The sequence below is a fragment of the Mustelus asterias genome, chromosome 2, assembly GCF_964213995.1.
Source record: "Mustelus asterias chromosome 2, sMusAst1.hap1.1, whole genome shotgun sequence".
Taxonomy (NCBI): domain Eukaryota; kingdom Metazoa; phylum Chordata; class Chondrichthyes; order Carcharhiniformes; family Triakidae; genus Mustelus; species Mustelus asterias.
The window spans coordinates 17,222,214-17,234,352 of record NC_135802.1 but is presented as its reverse complement, the minus strand read 5'-3'; the positions used below and the strand labels follow the sequence as shown (position 1 = coordinate 17,234,352).

Here is a 12,139-nt window from a genome sequence, read left to right as displayed (position 1 = left end):
CTTTTGTCGAGCCGCCCGCAACAGTCACAGAAGCTCGGAGTCAGCAGAACGCATTCCAAATGGTTTGGTGAGGGAAGCAAAATCTTTTCAGCCCCGCTTTGCAGTTCTATTGACGAGGAATCCTCGCGAGGGGTGGACTTCGCCCAGCCTCGGAGATATATATTGGGGTGTCCAACTATTCCCAGCTGTCAAAAAGCATTCTGGCATTTCGCTTGGTTGGACAAAATCCAGCAACAACATGTCACAGTACTCCGGGAAGGTAAGAGGCCAACTACTTTACTTCTGTTTAAGGGAACCATGATGTTTGTAACTGCAGTCTACACCTGGTCAAGTCTCACTCCAGAGACCTGAGCACAAAATCAGCTTTGGGGCTTCCGCTGCAGTGCTGAAGGTGTGCTGCACTGTCAGAGATGCCACTTTTAGGATGAGAAGTAAAATCCAGGGCCTGGCCATCGATTGGATGTAAAGAGTCCTGTGGCTCTGTTTCAAGGATTGAATTTAATTGATTGAATTGATTTATTATTATGCACTGGGATACAGTGAAAAGTATTGTTTCTTGAGAACTATACAGACAAAGCATAGCTTCATAGAGAATGAAAAGAGAGTGTGTAGAATGTAGTGTTACAGTCATAGCTGGGGTGTAGAGAAAGATCAACTTAATGCAAGGCAGGTCCATTCAAGCGTCCGATGGCAGCAGGGAAGAAGCTGTTCTTGAGTCGGTTGGTAATTTAATTGGTTGGTAAGATAATCAGGGGATTCTCCCCAGAGTACTGGCCAATAGTTATTCCTGAAACAGCATTACTAAATGTTAAGACCAAGTATCTGGGGTCATGAAGACATTGTGGTTTGTGGGAGCTGTTTTTGAGTGTGAAGATGGCTGCCTTTCAACCCAGGCTACACTTGTAAAGTACTTCATTAGCTGCAAGGTGCTTTGGAACGTTCTGAAGTTGTGAAAAGCATTACATTAATGCAAGGTATTTATTTTCTTTGTTAAACTACAAAGCCGATAAAAGCAAATTTCACTTCATGCATCGATTTGTTTGTTCTGCGATTCAGAACCTACATAAAGGGTGCCACAGTCCAGGACAACAGCAGGGCTGAAGAGAATGGGAATGGAATAACCCTAGTTTAGCCGTGGTTCGATAAACACAAGCTTGGGGCAAGGGGGGGGCGACGCTCTCCCTTTATTATGCTCCTCAGTTCTTGCTGATTGGAATTAGTTAACTGTTTTGTGAAGTGACTGTTCCTCGTACCTTCTCGACAAATGAAGCCTGTGCTCGTTTTGTCCCTGTGTTTGAGATTTTCACATCAGTTTGTTACAGTCAAAAGGTCAATGATGTGATATTTGAGGGAAGTCAAACTTAATCAGCATAGTAATTGAGTGTAATTTATAAAGCAAACCTTGGCAAGGACACTCATTCTGTTATTAACTTCCTTGTTATTAATCATGAATTTATATTCAAATGTTAGTCATGTGGGCCTTAATGGCGCCTCTTAGACTATTTTAGCTGTTGTATAAATGATTTTCTTTTGTCTCTTAGACAATATTATTGTCTCTTCTCTCCAGTGGCAGAACAAAGGGCAGGATTGATTGGTTGATTGATTGGTCAGGAAAGGTTATGAACTTTTGCTGCCCTGGTCACTTTGAGGTTAACCTGTTTCATTGGTCAGAACTCAAAGCAAGGAATGGATTGGGGTTTGCCCGGTCCATTCTGAGCATTGGCTTTGTAACTTTAGGAATGGAGTAAAGATTAACTCAGCCAAAACTGACTGGAAATCATTTTGTCCTTTGAGTTTTAAACGCTGGGATGCCAATTTGAATTTGGCATGAAGAGCGGCATGAGGTTGGAGCGGACAAGCTTATTGGCAGTGAGGTCCCAAGTTGGCCAAATGTGGCGGATGGCAGCGTGGGATCACTCCCACCCCAATGCTTCAACCTTAGCCCTGAGCTGCTTCTCCCTCACATGGGCTGAATCTACTCCAGACTGTCATCTCAGAAGCCCTTCTTCATAAGTGACCTATTTGACCACAGGAGCATCACAGCTCAGCCCAAACCTAATGCCCACTCTAAACTAGAAAGAGTGCAGAAAAGATTTACCAGGATGCGACCGGGACTTGATGGTTTGAGTTATAAGGAGAGGCTGGATAGACTGGGACTTTTTTCCGTGGAGCGTAGGAGGCTGAGGAGTGATCTTATAGAGGTCTATAAAATAATGAGGGGCACTGATCAGCTAGATAGTCAATATCTTTCCCCAAAGGTAGGGGAGTCTAAAACTAGAGGCCATATGTTTAAGGTGAGAGGGGAAAGATACAAAAGTGTCTAGAGGGGCAATTATTTCACACAGAGGGTGGTGAGTGTCTGGAACAAGCTGCCAGAGGTAGTCGTAGAGGCGGGTACAATTTTGTCTTTTAAAAAGCATTTAGACAGTTGCATGGGTAAGATGGGTATAGAGGGATATGGGCCAAACGCGGGCAATTGGGACTAGCTTTTGGGTTAAAAAAAAGGGTGGCATGGACAAGTTGGGCCGAAGGGCCTGTTTTCATGCTGTAAACCTCTATGGTGGGTGAGGGCTACTGTACTGTGTATGCCAGCTCAGTGCACTGATGGAAGATAATCTCCTTTGGAACTGTGGCTGGATAGTTCACACATGGGGTTTCTTGGGATGACACGGTCGGATTGGGTGTTGGCCTTGGTTCAGTGGGCAGCTCTCTCCTTTCCGAGTCTGAAGGTTAAGGGTTCGAATCCCATTCCAGAGACTTAAATCTAGTTTGACACTGCATTGTAGAACCGAGGGAGTGCTGCAGTGTTGGAGATAGCTATCCTTTGAATGAGGCGTTAAATTGAGGGTCCTTTCAGGTAGAGCCCACACAATATTTCAAAGAGGAACTGTGTCATTCCCAGCCACCTGGCCAATATGTATTCAATCAAAAACAAAAAAATCTCAGCAGGTCTGACAGCATCTATGGAGAGAGAATGGAGCCAAGGTTTTAAGTCAGGATGACCTCCAAGGTTATTGGGGCAGGTGGGAATGTGGAGTTGAAGCCGCAATCAGATCAGCCGCGATCTTATTGAATCACAGAGGGACTAAATGGCCTCCTCCTACTCCCAGCTCATAGGGCAGCTCAACACCAGGGACCCAGGTTCAATTCCTGGCCTCGGGTCACTGTTTGTGCGGAGTCTGGATGTTCTCCCCGTGTCTGCGTGAATTTCCTCCGGGTGCTCCGGTTTCCTCCCACAGCCCGAAGATGTGTTGGTTGGGCGCATTGGCCATGCTAAATTCTCCCTCAGTGTACCCGAACAGGCGCCGGAGTGCAGTGACTAGGGGATTTTCACAGTAACTTCATTGCAGTGTTAATGTAAGCCTACTTGTGATGCTAATAATAAAGTTTATGTTTGTATGTATTGAGTTAGCTCAATAGATCCCAGCTTGCTTTGGATTTCTCGGGAAATTAGCTACATTGCCAGGACATTAGTTAAGATGTTTGTGTTCTCTATCCCCTCCCTCAGATCATTTTCTACGAGGGGAAATGTTTCACGGGCAGGAAGCTGGAGGTGTGCGGAGACTGCGATAACTTCCAGGACAGGGGATTCATGAACAGAGTGAACTCCATCCGGGTGGAGAGCAGTGCTTGGATCTGCTACGATCACCCTGATTTCAAAGGGCACCAATACATCCTGGAACGAGGAGAGTATCCTGACTTCTACCGCTGGAACGCCCACAACGACCACATGGGATCCTGCAGACCTGTGAAAATGGTACGTTCAAATTCACCGGAGAGCAGGGTGGAAAACGGCCTGCAGGAGGGGACCCAGCACAAGCTTATTGTGGAGCAAGATCTGTGCAAGAGTGAATAGCAACACATCTTCATTGATTGTCTTTGGCCTGGATGGGCGGGGTTGGGATGGTGGGGGCAGGTGTGTGGGGTGGTGGGGGGGTGTGTGGGGTATGAGGGTGGGGTGGGGATGGGGTAGTGGGGGTGGGGGGAGATGGGGTAGTGGGGGGGTGGGGGATGGGGTGGGTGACATACATTGCCAATCCCTGATTGGCGATGAGCCTTCCTCTTGAACACAGCAGTCCACACAGTGAACACACGAGTGCTGAAAACATTGGCGTTCCAATGGTTTTGTGAGAGGCCATTCAGCCCATCCATCCAAGTACATCACAGATAAGAAATAAGATTCTGAGGGAGCCTGACAGGGTAGATGGCGGATGGATGCCTCCTCTCCTGGGAGAATCGACTACTTTGGGACACAGTTTAAAAGTCAGGCGTCTCCCATTTGAGACGGAGATGAGGAGGAATTTCTTCTCTCAGGGTGTTGTTAGCCTTTGGAATTGATTTCCCCAGCGAGCAGCGGCGGCTGAATCATCGACAATGTTCAAGGCTGAGTTCGACAGATTGTTGGTCGACAAGGGAGTCGAGGATTATGGGGGGACGGATGGGTTGGGAGGACGGAGGGCAGTCAGGAAAGTGGAGTTAAGACCACAATCAGATCAGCCATGATCTTATCAAATGGCAGAGCAGGCTCGAAGGGCTGAATGGCCTACGTCCTGCTCCTATTTCTTATGATCAACCCACACCCCCCCACCACAGTCCATCCCACACCAAATATACACATTTTACTCTCCCCCCTACTCTCCATGGTTATTTATCATTGTGAAACATGAGGGTATTCTGAACGTTCCTGGACTCTGTTACCCACTGAAAGCGCTCAAAGAATCTCTGACCAGTAGATAAAATCTAGATTATGTATTCATTCTTATCTCTGTAACCTCAAATAATGAACTGGTTGAGCTGTACTGGGTGTATCGAATGATATCTTCCTGCTGTTTTCTTGATCACGGCTGGAGTCTAGGCACCCAGAATTTTCCAGGACTAACGAACAGCATGTAACCTGCTCACTCTTTGCTTCTGATCTGTTCCAGCACGGTGAACATTACAGGATAGAGCTGTTTGAAAACTGCGACTTCAACGGCCAGTGTATGGAGTTCTGTGAGGATTGCCCATTCCTGCAGGGAAGAGGCTGGAACAAGACTTGTGTCAACTCCCTCAGGATTTATGGTGATGGAGCGTAAGTATAGATTTCTCTGCTGGCTTGAAACTCTTACCTGAGGTAAATCTAATGTCCATTCTTGGTTTGGAAGTCGCAATCTTTTTTTTGAACTCATTGGAAAATGGAAAATGAAATGCACAGACTGGTGATGATATTCTCTCTGGCTGGGTCTCCTGCCCTCTTTTGAAGATAGCAGTCAAAAAGAGAATTGATGGATTTTACTCGAGGTAACTATTGTGGTGGGGCAGGACTGCCAGAGGCAGGAAATTCCAAAGCTATCCTGCTTCTTGGAGAGGAGCGACCCCAGATTCTCATCGGACCAAAGGCAAGAGCAGATAAACATTTTCTGAATCTTCTCACTTGGAGCCGCAATCCCTCTGGCCCTCTCTTCGAATAGAAACAAGCCCTTTGGTATCGAGTTCCTGCAAGCTGCATTGACCTCTCTTTGACCCTGGCAGGACCCATAGCCCTCAACAAGTGTAGGCCCAGTTGGGCCCAGCGTGGATGAGCTGGGTAGAATTCACGGGATATCCCATTGCTTGCCCCAGAAGCACCGCCAAAGGTGTCCCAGGATGTAACAAGGAATGGGCCCCTGAACTTCTCACCTCCCCACTCCAAATGGCCCACACAGGGAAGGAACTGGGCTAACTCAGCAAAGTCCAGGGACATCTTACAAAAGGACCACAATAACAGGATAGAGCTCCAAATTTGCTTGCAGCTGCTCTTCAAATCCATTTATCCATCTCTTGACACTCTTACCGAATGATTCTCAATTCCACTTTTTGATAGGTTACAAGTCATCTCATAGCTCGAACTGGTAAATTGTCATTTAGTTACTCCCTTAGTAAAATGTCGTTTCCCAATTACAAATCCCTGCCGCTCCCCGTACCCAGTTACATGGTTACAATTGGCATTTGGGAACGCGATGGGTGGAATTTTCCAGCCCCTTCCACCGGGGCAATTTTCCAGTCCTGCCGGCGTCAATGGAGTTTTGAACAGCTCGGCGCATTTTCCAGCCCCACCCCTTCCACAACTGGACTGTAAAATTTCTGCCCAGGGACCGAAATAGACCATTCAGCCCCTCAAGCCTGTTCCACATTCAGCTAGGTCATGGTGAAATTATATCTTCACACCATTTATCTGCCTTGTTTCTGCGATCCTTAATATCTTACCTACCAAAAAAAACCTGGTCATCCTCAGACTTGATATCGACCCTCCCATAGCACCAATTGCTCTCATGGGGAGAGGATTCCAGATTTCAATCTTGGGTAAAGAGACACCTTCTTTTAATTCATTTATGGGACGTGGGCACCGCTGCCTGGATCAGGGCTTATTGCCCATCCCTAACTGCTCTCCATTTCAGGGGGTCAATCACATTGCTGCAGGCCTGCAGTCACATGTAGGCCAGACCGGGTAAGGACGGCAGATTTCCTTCCCTAAAGGACATTAGTGAACCAGATGGATTTTTATAAAAATTGACAATGGTCATCGTTAGACTTTAAATTCCAGATTTTTAAAATTTGAATTCAAATATCACCATCTGTCATGGCAGGATTCAAATCCAGCTGCCCAGATTTTCATAGAATCCCTACATTGCAGAAGGAGGCCATTCGGCCCATCGAGTCTGCACCCTCCACAATCCCACCCAGGCCCTATTCCCGTAACCCCACATATTTATCCTGGAAATCCCCCTGACACTCGGGACAATTTAGCATGGCCAATCAACCTAACCCGCACATCTTTGGAGTGTGGGAGAAAACCAGAGCATCCGGAGGAAACCCACGCCGACACGGGGAGAATGTGCAAACTCCACACAGGCAGTGACCCGAGGCCGGAATTGAACCCGGGTCCCTGGCGCTGTGAGGCAACAGTGCTAGCCACTGTACCACCATGCCGCCTGGAATCTCTGGATTGCTTGTCTAATGACAATACCACTACTCCTTCATCACTCACCCGATGAAGGAGCAGCGCTCCGAAAGTTTGTGCTACCACATAAACCCGTTGGACTTTAACCTGGTGTCGTGAGACTTCTTACTGTGCCCACCCCAGTCCAACGCCGGCATCTCCGCATCATCAATACCACCACGCCATCTCTTCCTCATGACCTCACCCCTGAACGGCTGAAATTGGATTTTCTGGGCTTGTTCTGGACTATAAGACCATAAGACCATAAGACATAGGAGCGGAAGTAAGGCCATTCGGCCCATCGAGTCCACTCCACCATTCAATCATGGTTGATTTCAACTCCATTTACCCGCTCTCTCCCCATAGCCCTTAATTCCTCGAGAAATCAAGAATTTATCAATTTCTGTCTTGAAGACGCTCAACGTCTCGGCCTCCACAGCCCTCTGTGGCAATGAATTCCACAGACCCACCACTCTCTGGCTGAAGAAATTTCTCCTCATCTCTGTTCTAAAGTGACTCCCTTTTATTCTAAGGCTGTGCCCCCGCGTCCTAGTCTCCCCTGTTAATGGAAACAACTTCCCTACGTCCATCCTATCTAAGCCGTTCATTATCTTGTAAGTCTCTATCAGATCTCCCCTCAACCTCCTAAACTCCAATGAATACAATCCCACGATCCTCAGACGTTCATCGTATGTCAGGCCTACCATTCCTGGGATCATCCGTGTGAATCTCCGCTGGACCCGCTCCAGTGCCAGTATGTCCTTCCTGAGGTGTGGGGCCCAAAATTGCTCACAGTACTCCAAATGGGGCCTAACCAGTGCTTTATAAAGCCTCAGAAGTACATCCCTGCTTTTGTATTCCAAGCCTCTTGAGATAAATGACAACATTACATTTGCTTTCCTAATTACGGACTCAACCTGCAAGTTTACCTTTAGAGAATCCTGGACTAGGACTCCCAAGTCCCTTTGCACTTTAGCATTATGAATTTTGTCACCGTTTAGAAAATAGTCCATGCCTCTATTCTTTTTTCCAAAGTGTACGACCTCGCACTTGCCCACGTTGAATTTCATCAGCCACTTCTTGGACCACTCTCCTAAACTGTCTAAATCTTTCTGCAGCCTCCCCACCTCCTCAATACTACCTGCCCCTCCACCTATCTTTGTATCATCGGCAAACTTGGCCAGAATGCTCCCAGTCCCGTCATCTAGATCGTTAATATATAAAGAGAACAGCTGTGGCCCCAACACTGAACCCTGCGGGACACCACTTGTCACCGGTTGCCATTCTGAGAAAGAACCTTTTATCCCAACTCTCTGCCTTCTGTCTGACAGCCAATCGTCAATCCATGATTGGGCCCATTAGAGGGCGTAGTTCCTGACACTCTGAACTACCAATCCCTTTAACCTTGCAAATACTTCAGTGAGATCGCCCCCGAATCTTCGGCACTGAAGAGACTTGCGTGTATCATGAAGCAACTTTTGTTTATGGGAATTTAAATTTGTTTGCGTGAGTCGGCTACCTAACTAATATTTTACCAAAAGGAATGAACGCGAACCTGGTCTGTATAATCTGTTGTCATGATTCAAGCCTTTTCGTTCTGCGGCCATTTAATTACTTGCCATTTCTCCCTTTAATCCCCAGCTGGGTTTTATACGATGAACCCAACTACCGAGGTAGAATGTACATCGTGGAGCGAGGATATTACCATTCGCATTCCGAGTGGCAGGCGCAAAACGGAAACATCCAGTCCTTGCGAAGAGTGGTCAACTACTTCTAACGAGCCGCAAGCGCTCCTTTCTGCTGAGGTCAAGCTTACACCATCAACTTTCAAAACTACAAAATGAATAAAACCGTTTAAAAAGAAAGACATTCATGGCCACGTGTATTCTTTCCCGTTTGGATTTGAATTTAGGTTTCACAGACAGGGCAGGATCTCGTGTGGAGAGGTAGAGAGGCTCGTCGCCAACCTCAGTAAGAGCTTGCATTTCTATAGAGGAGATGTGAGGAAAAGCTTCCTGACGGGACCAGGGGTTAGCCGCTGTACTGCACTGCCTGATAAGGCGGTGGAAACAAATTCGATAGTAACCTGCAAAAGGAAATACTCAGAAGATAAACTATTGCAGAGATATGAGGAGTGAGCAGGAGTGTGGGACAAACTGGATTGCTGTCCTAAAGGCGAGTGCAGATTAATGAACTGAATGACCCCCTCTCCCTCTCATAGAATCCCTACAGTGCAGAAGGAGGCCTTCTAGCCCATCGAGTCTGCACCGACCACAATCCCATCCAGGCCCTATCCCCATAATCTCACATATTTACCCTGCTAGTCTCCCTGTCACTAAGGAGTAACTTCGCATGGCCCAGCAACCTAACCCACACATCGTTGGACTGTGGGAAGAAACCGGAGCACCCGGAGGAAACCCACACAGACACAGGGAAGACATGCAAGCTCCACGCAAACAGTGACCCGAGGCTGGGATTGAACCCAGGACACTGGGGCTGTGAGGCAGCAGTGCTAACCACTGTTCCACCGGGCTTGCCTCACTGTTGTGCTATTGCATGATTCTATGAAAGAGGTTTTAGCTGGGATAGAGAAGGGAGGATTGAATTTTTTGGATGCGGTAAAAGAGATGGGATAAGGATAACACGGCGGATGTGGTGTATATGGACTTCTGAGAGGCGTTTGATAACGTGCCGCACAGTAGATTTTTCAGCAAAATCGCTGCTCTTGGGATAAAAGGGACAGTGGATGACAGGAAACAGAGAGTAAAGGTGAATAGTTGTCTTTTGGGCTGGAGGGAGATATACACCAGTGAAGTGTGAAGTGATGCATTTTGATTGGAAGAAAGAGGAAAGGCAATATAAACAAAAGATAAAATTCTGAAGAGGGTGTAGGGACAGAGAGAGACCTGGAGTTATACATTGACGGTGGCAGTAAATGGTTAAAAATGCACACAGGATCCTGTGGTTTATAAATAGAGGCACAGAGTGCAAAAGAAGGAGAGTTAAGGTGAATCTCTATAAAACAGTGATCTGGGCCGAACAGTGACAAGTTCTTGATTTGATTTGATTTATTATTGTCACATGTATTAGCATACAATGGCAAGTATTGTTTCTTGCGCACTATACAGACAAAGCATACCGTTCATAGAGAAGGAAATGAGAGAGTGCAGAATGTAGTGTTACAATCATAGTTAGTGTATAGAGAAATATCAATTTAATATGAGATAAGTCCATTCAAAAGTCTGACAGCAGCAGGGAAGAAGCTGTTCTTGAGTCGGTTGGTACGTGACCTCAGACTTTTGCATCTTTTTCCCAACGGAAGAATGTGGAAGAGAGAATGTCCGGGGTGCGTGGGGTCCTTACTTATGCTGCTTTTCCAAGGCAGCGGGAAGTGTAGACAGTGGCAATGGGTGGTTTGAATGATGGACTAGGTTTCGTTCACGACCCTTTGTAGTTTCTTGCAGTCTTGGGCAGAGTAGGAGCCATACCAAGCTGTGGTACAACCAAAAAGAATACTTTCTATGGTGCATCTGTAAAAGTTGGTGAGAGTCGTAGCAGACACACCAAATTTCCTTAGTCTTCTGAGGAAGTTGAGGCGTTGGTGGGCTTTCTTAACTATAGTGTTGGCATGGGGGGACCAGGATAGGTTGTGGGTGATCTGGACACCTAAAAACTTGAAGCTCTCAACCGTTTCTACTTCATCCACATTGATGTAGACAGAGGCATGTCCTCCACTTTGCTTCCTGAAGTCGATGACTAACTCCTTTGTTTTGTTGACATTAAGGGAGAGATTATTGTTGCCACAGCAGTTCACCAGATTCTTTATCTCTTTCCTGTACTCTGTCTCGTCATTGTTTGAGATCCGACCCACTACAGTGGTGTCATCAGCAAACTTGAAAATCGAATTGGAAGGGAATTTGGCCACACAGTCATAGGTGTATAAGGAGTATAGTAGGGGGCTGAGAACACAGCCTTGTGGGGCACTTGTGTTGAGGATGATCGTGGAGGAGGTGTTGTTGCCTATCCTTGTTGTCTGTGAGATAGGAAGTTCAGAATCCAGTTGCAGGGGGAGGTGCCAAGGCCCAGGCCTCGAAGTTTGGAAATGTAGTCGATAAATAGAAGGCTGACATAAGTGTCTTTGTTATCTAGGTATTTCAGGATTGAGTGCAGGGCCAGGGAGATGGCGTCGGCTGTGGACCTGTTCAGGTCTCCTCAGAGTGGTAAGCGATGTGAAGGCTTTAGGGAAGGTGCAGAAAAGATTCATGAGAATGGTACCAGGGATAAGGGACTTCAATTTTGAGGTTAGATTAGGGAAGTGAAAGTTGAGAGGAGATTCGATTGAGGGGTTCAAAATCATTGGGGGTCTGGGACAGATAAGGTAGGGAGGACCTGTTCTGTTTGACAGAGAGTTTGAGAACCAGAGGAAACTGATTTAGGGTGATTGGAAATAGAACCAAAGATGATGTGAAGAAACACTTTTTATGCAGCGATTGGTTAATATACGTTTTGAGAGAGTGTGGGTGCAGGTTCAATTGTCGCTTTCAAGTGGGAATTGGATAGGCATCTGGAGATGAAAAATAAGCAAGGCTATGGGGGAAGGGTGGATTGAGGCTAGCAAAATCACTCTGAAAGTGAGCTGAGACAACAGGCTATAACTATCCCAAGCTTCTTAATAATAAATTCTTCTGCTTTTCTTATGACTGGTGTCAGGTTAACTGACCTGCAATTACAATTGAGAAAATGCTGGAAAATCTCAGCAGGTCCGGCAGCATCTGTAAGGAGAGAAAAGAGCTGACGTTTCGAGTCCAGATAACCGTTTGTCAAAGTCATCTGGACTCGAAATGTCAGCTCTTTTCTCTCCTGACAGATGCGGCCAGACCTGCTGAGATTTTCCAGCGTTTTCTCTTTTGGTTTCAGGTTCCAGCTTCCGCAGTAACTTGCTTTTATTCTGCAATTACAATTCCCTATTTTCTCTCTCCCTCCTTTCTTGAATAGCATTTGTTAACTTCAAATCTCCCAGAAACATTCTACAATCTAAGGAATTTGGGAAAATCAAAACCAGTACACCCATTATCCATGTTGGTACTTATTTTGGAACCCTAGGATATAGTTCATTAGATCCTGTGGATTTATTGGTTTTAGATCCTTAAGCTTCTCTAATATTTTTTCCTCCATTGATAT

At 46.3% G+C, this 12,139-nt stretch overlaps 1 protein-coding gene across 1 annotated transcript; it reads left to right on the top strand.

Annotated features, from left to right (window-relative positions):
- The first annotated feature begins 238 nt into the window (after positions 1-238).
- LOC144504417 (gamma-crystallin N) lies at positions 239-8,814 on the top strand. Its single transcript, XM_078229682.1, has 4 exons — positions 239-259; positions 3,509-3,757; positions 4,926-5,071; positions 8,600-8,814. The coding sequence occupies exons 1-4, from the start codon at positions 239-241 to the stop codon at positions 8,733-8,735; spliced, it is 552 nt and encodes a 183-aa protein (XP_078085808.1). The 3' UTR covers positions 8,736-8,814.
- The last annotated feature ends 3,325 nt before the right edge of the window (positions 8,815-12,139 follow it).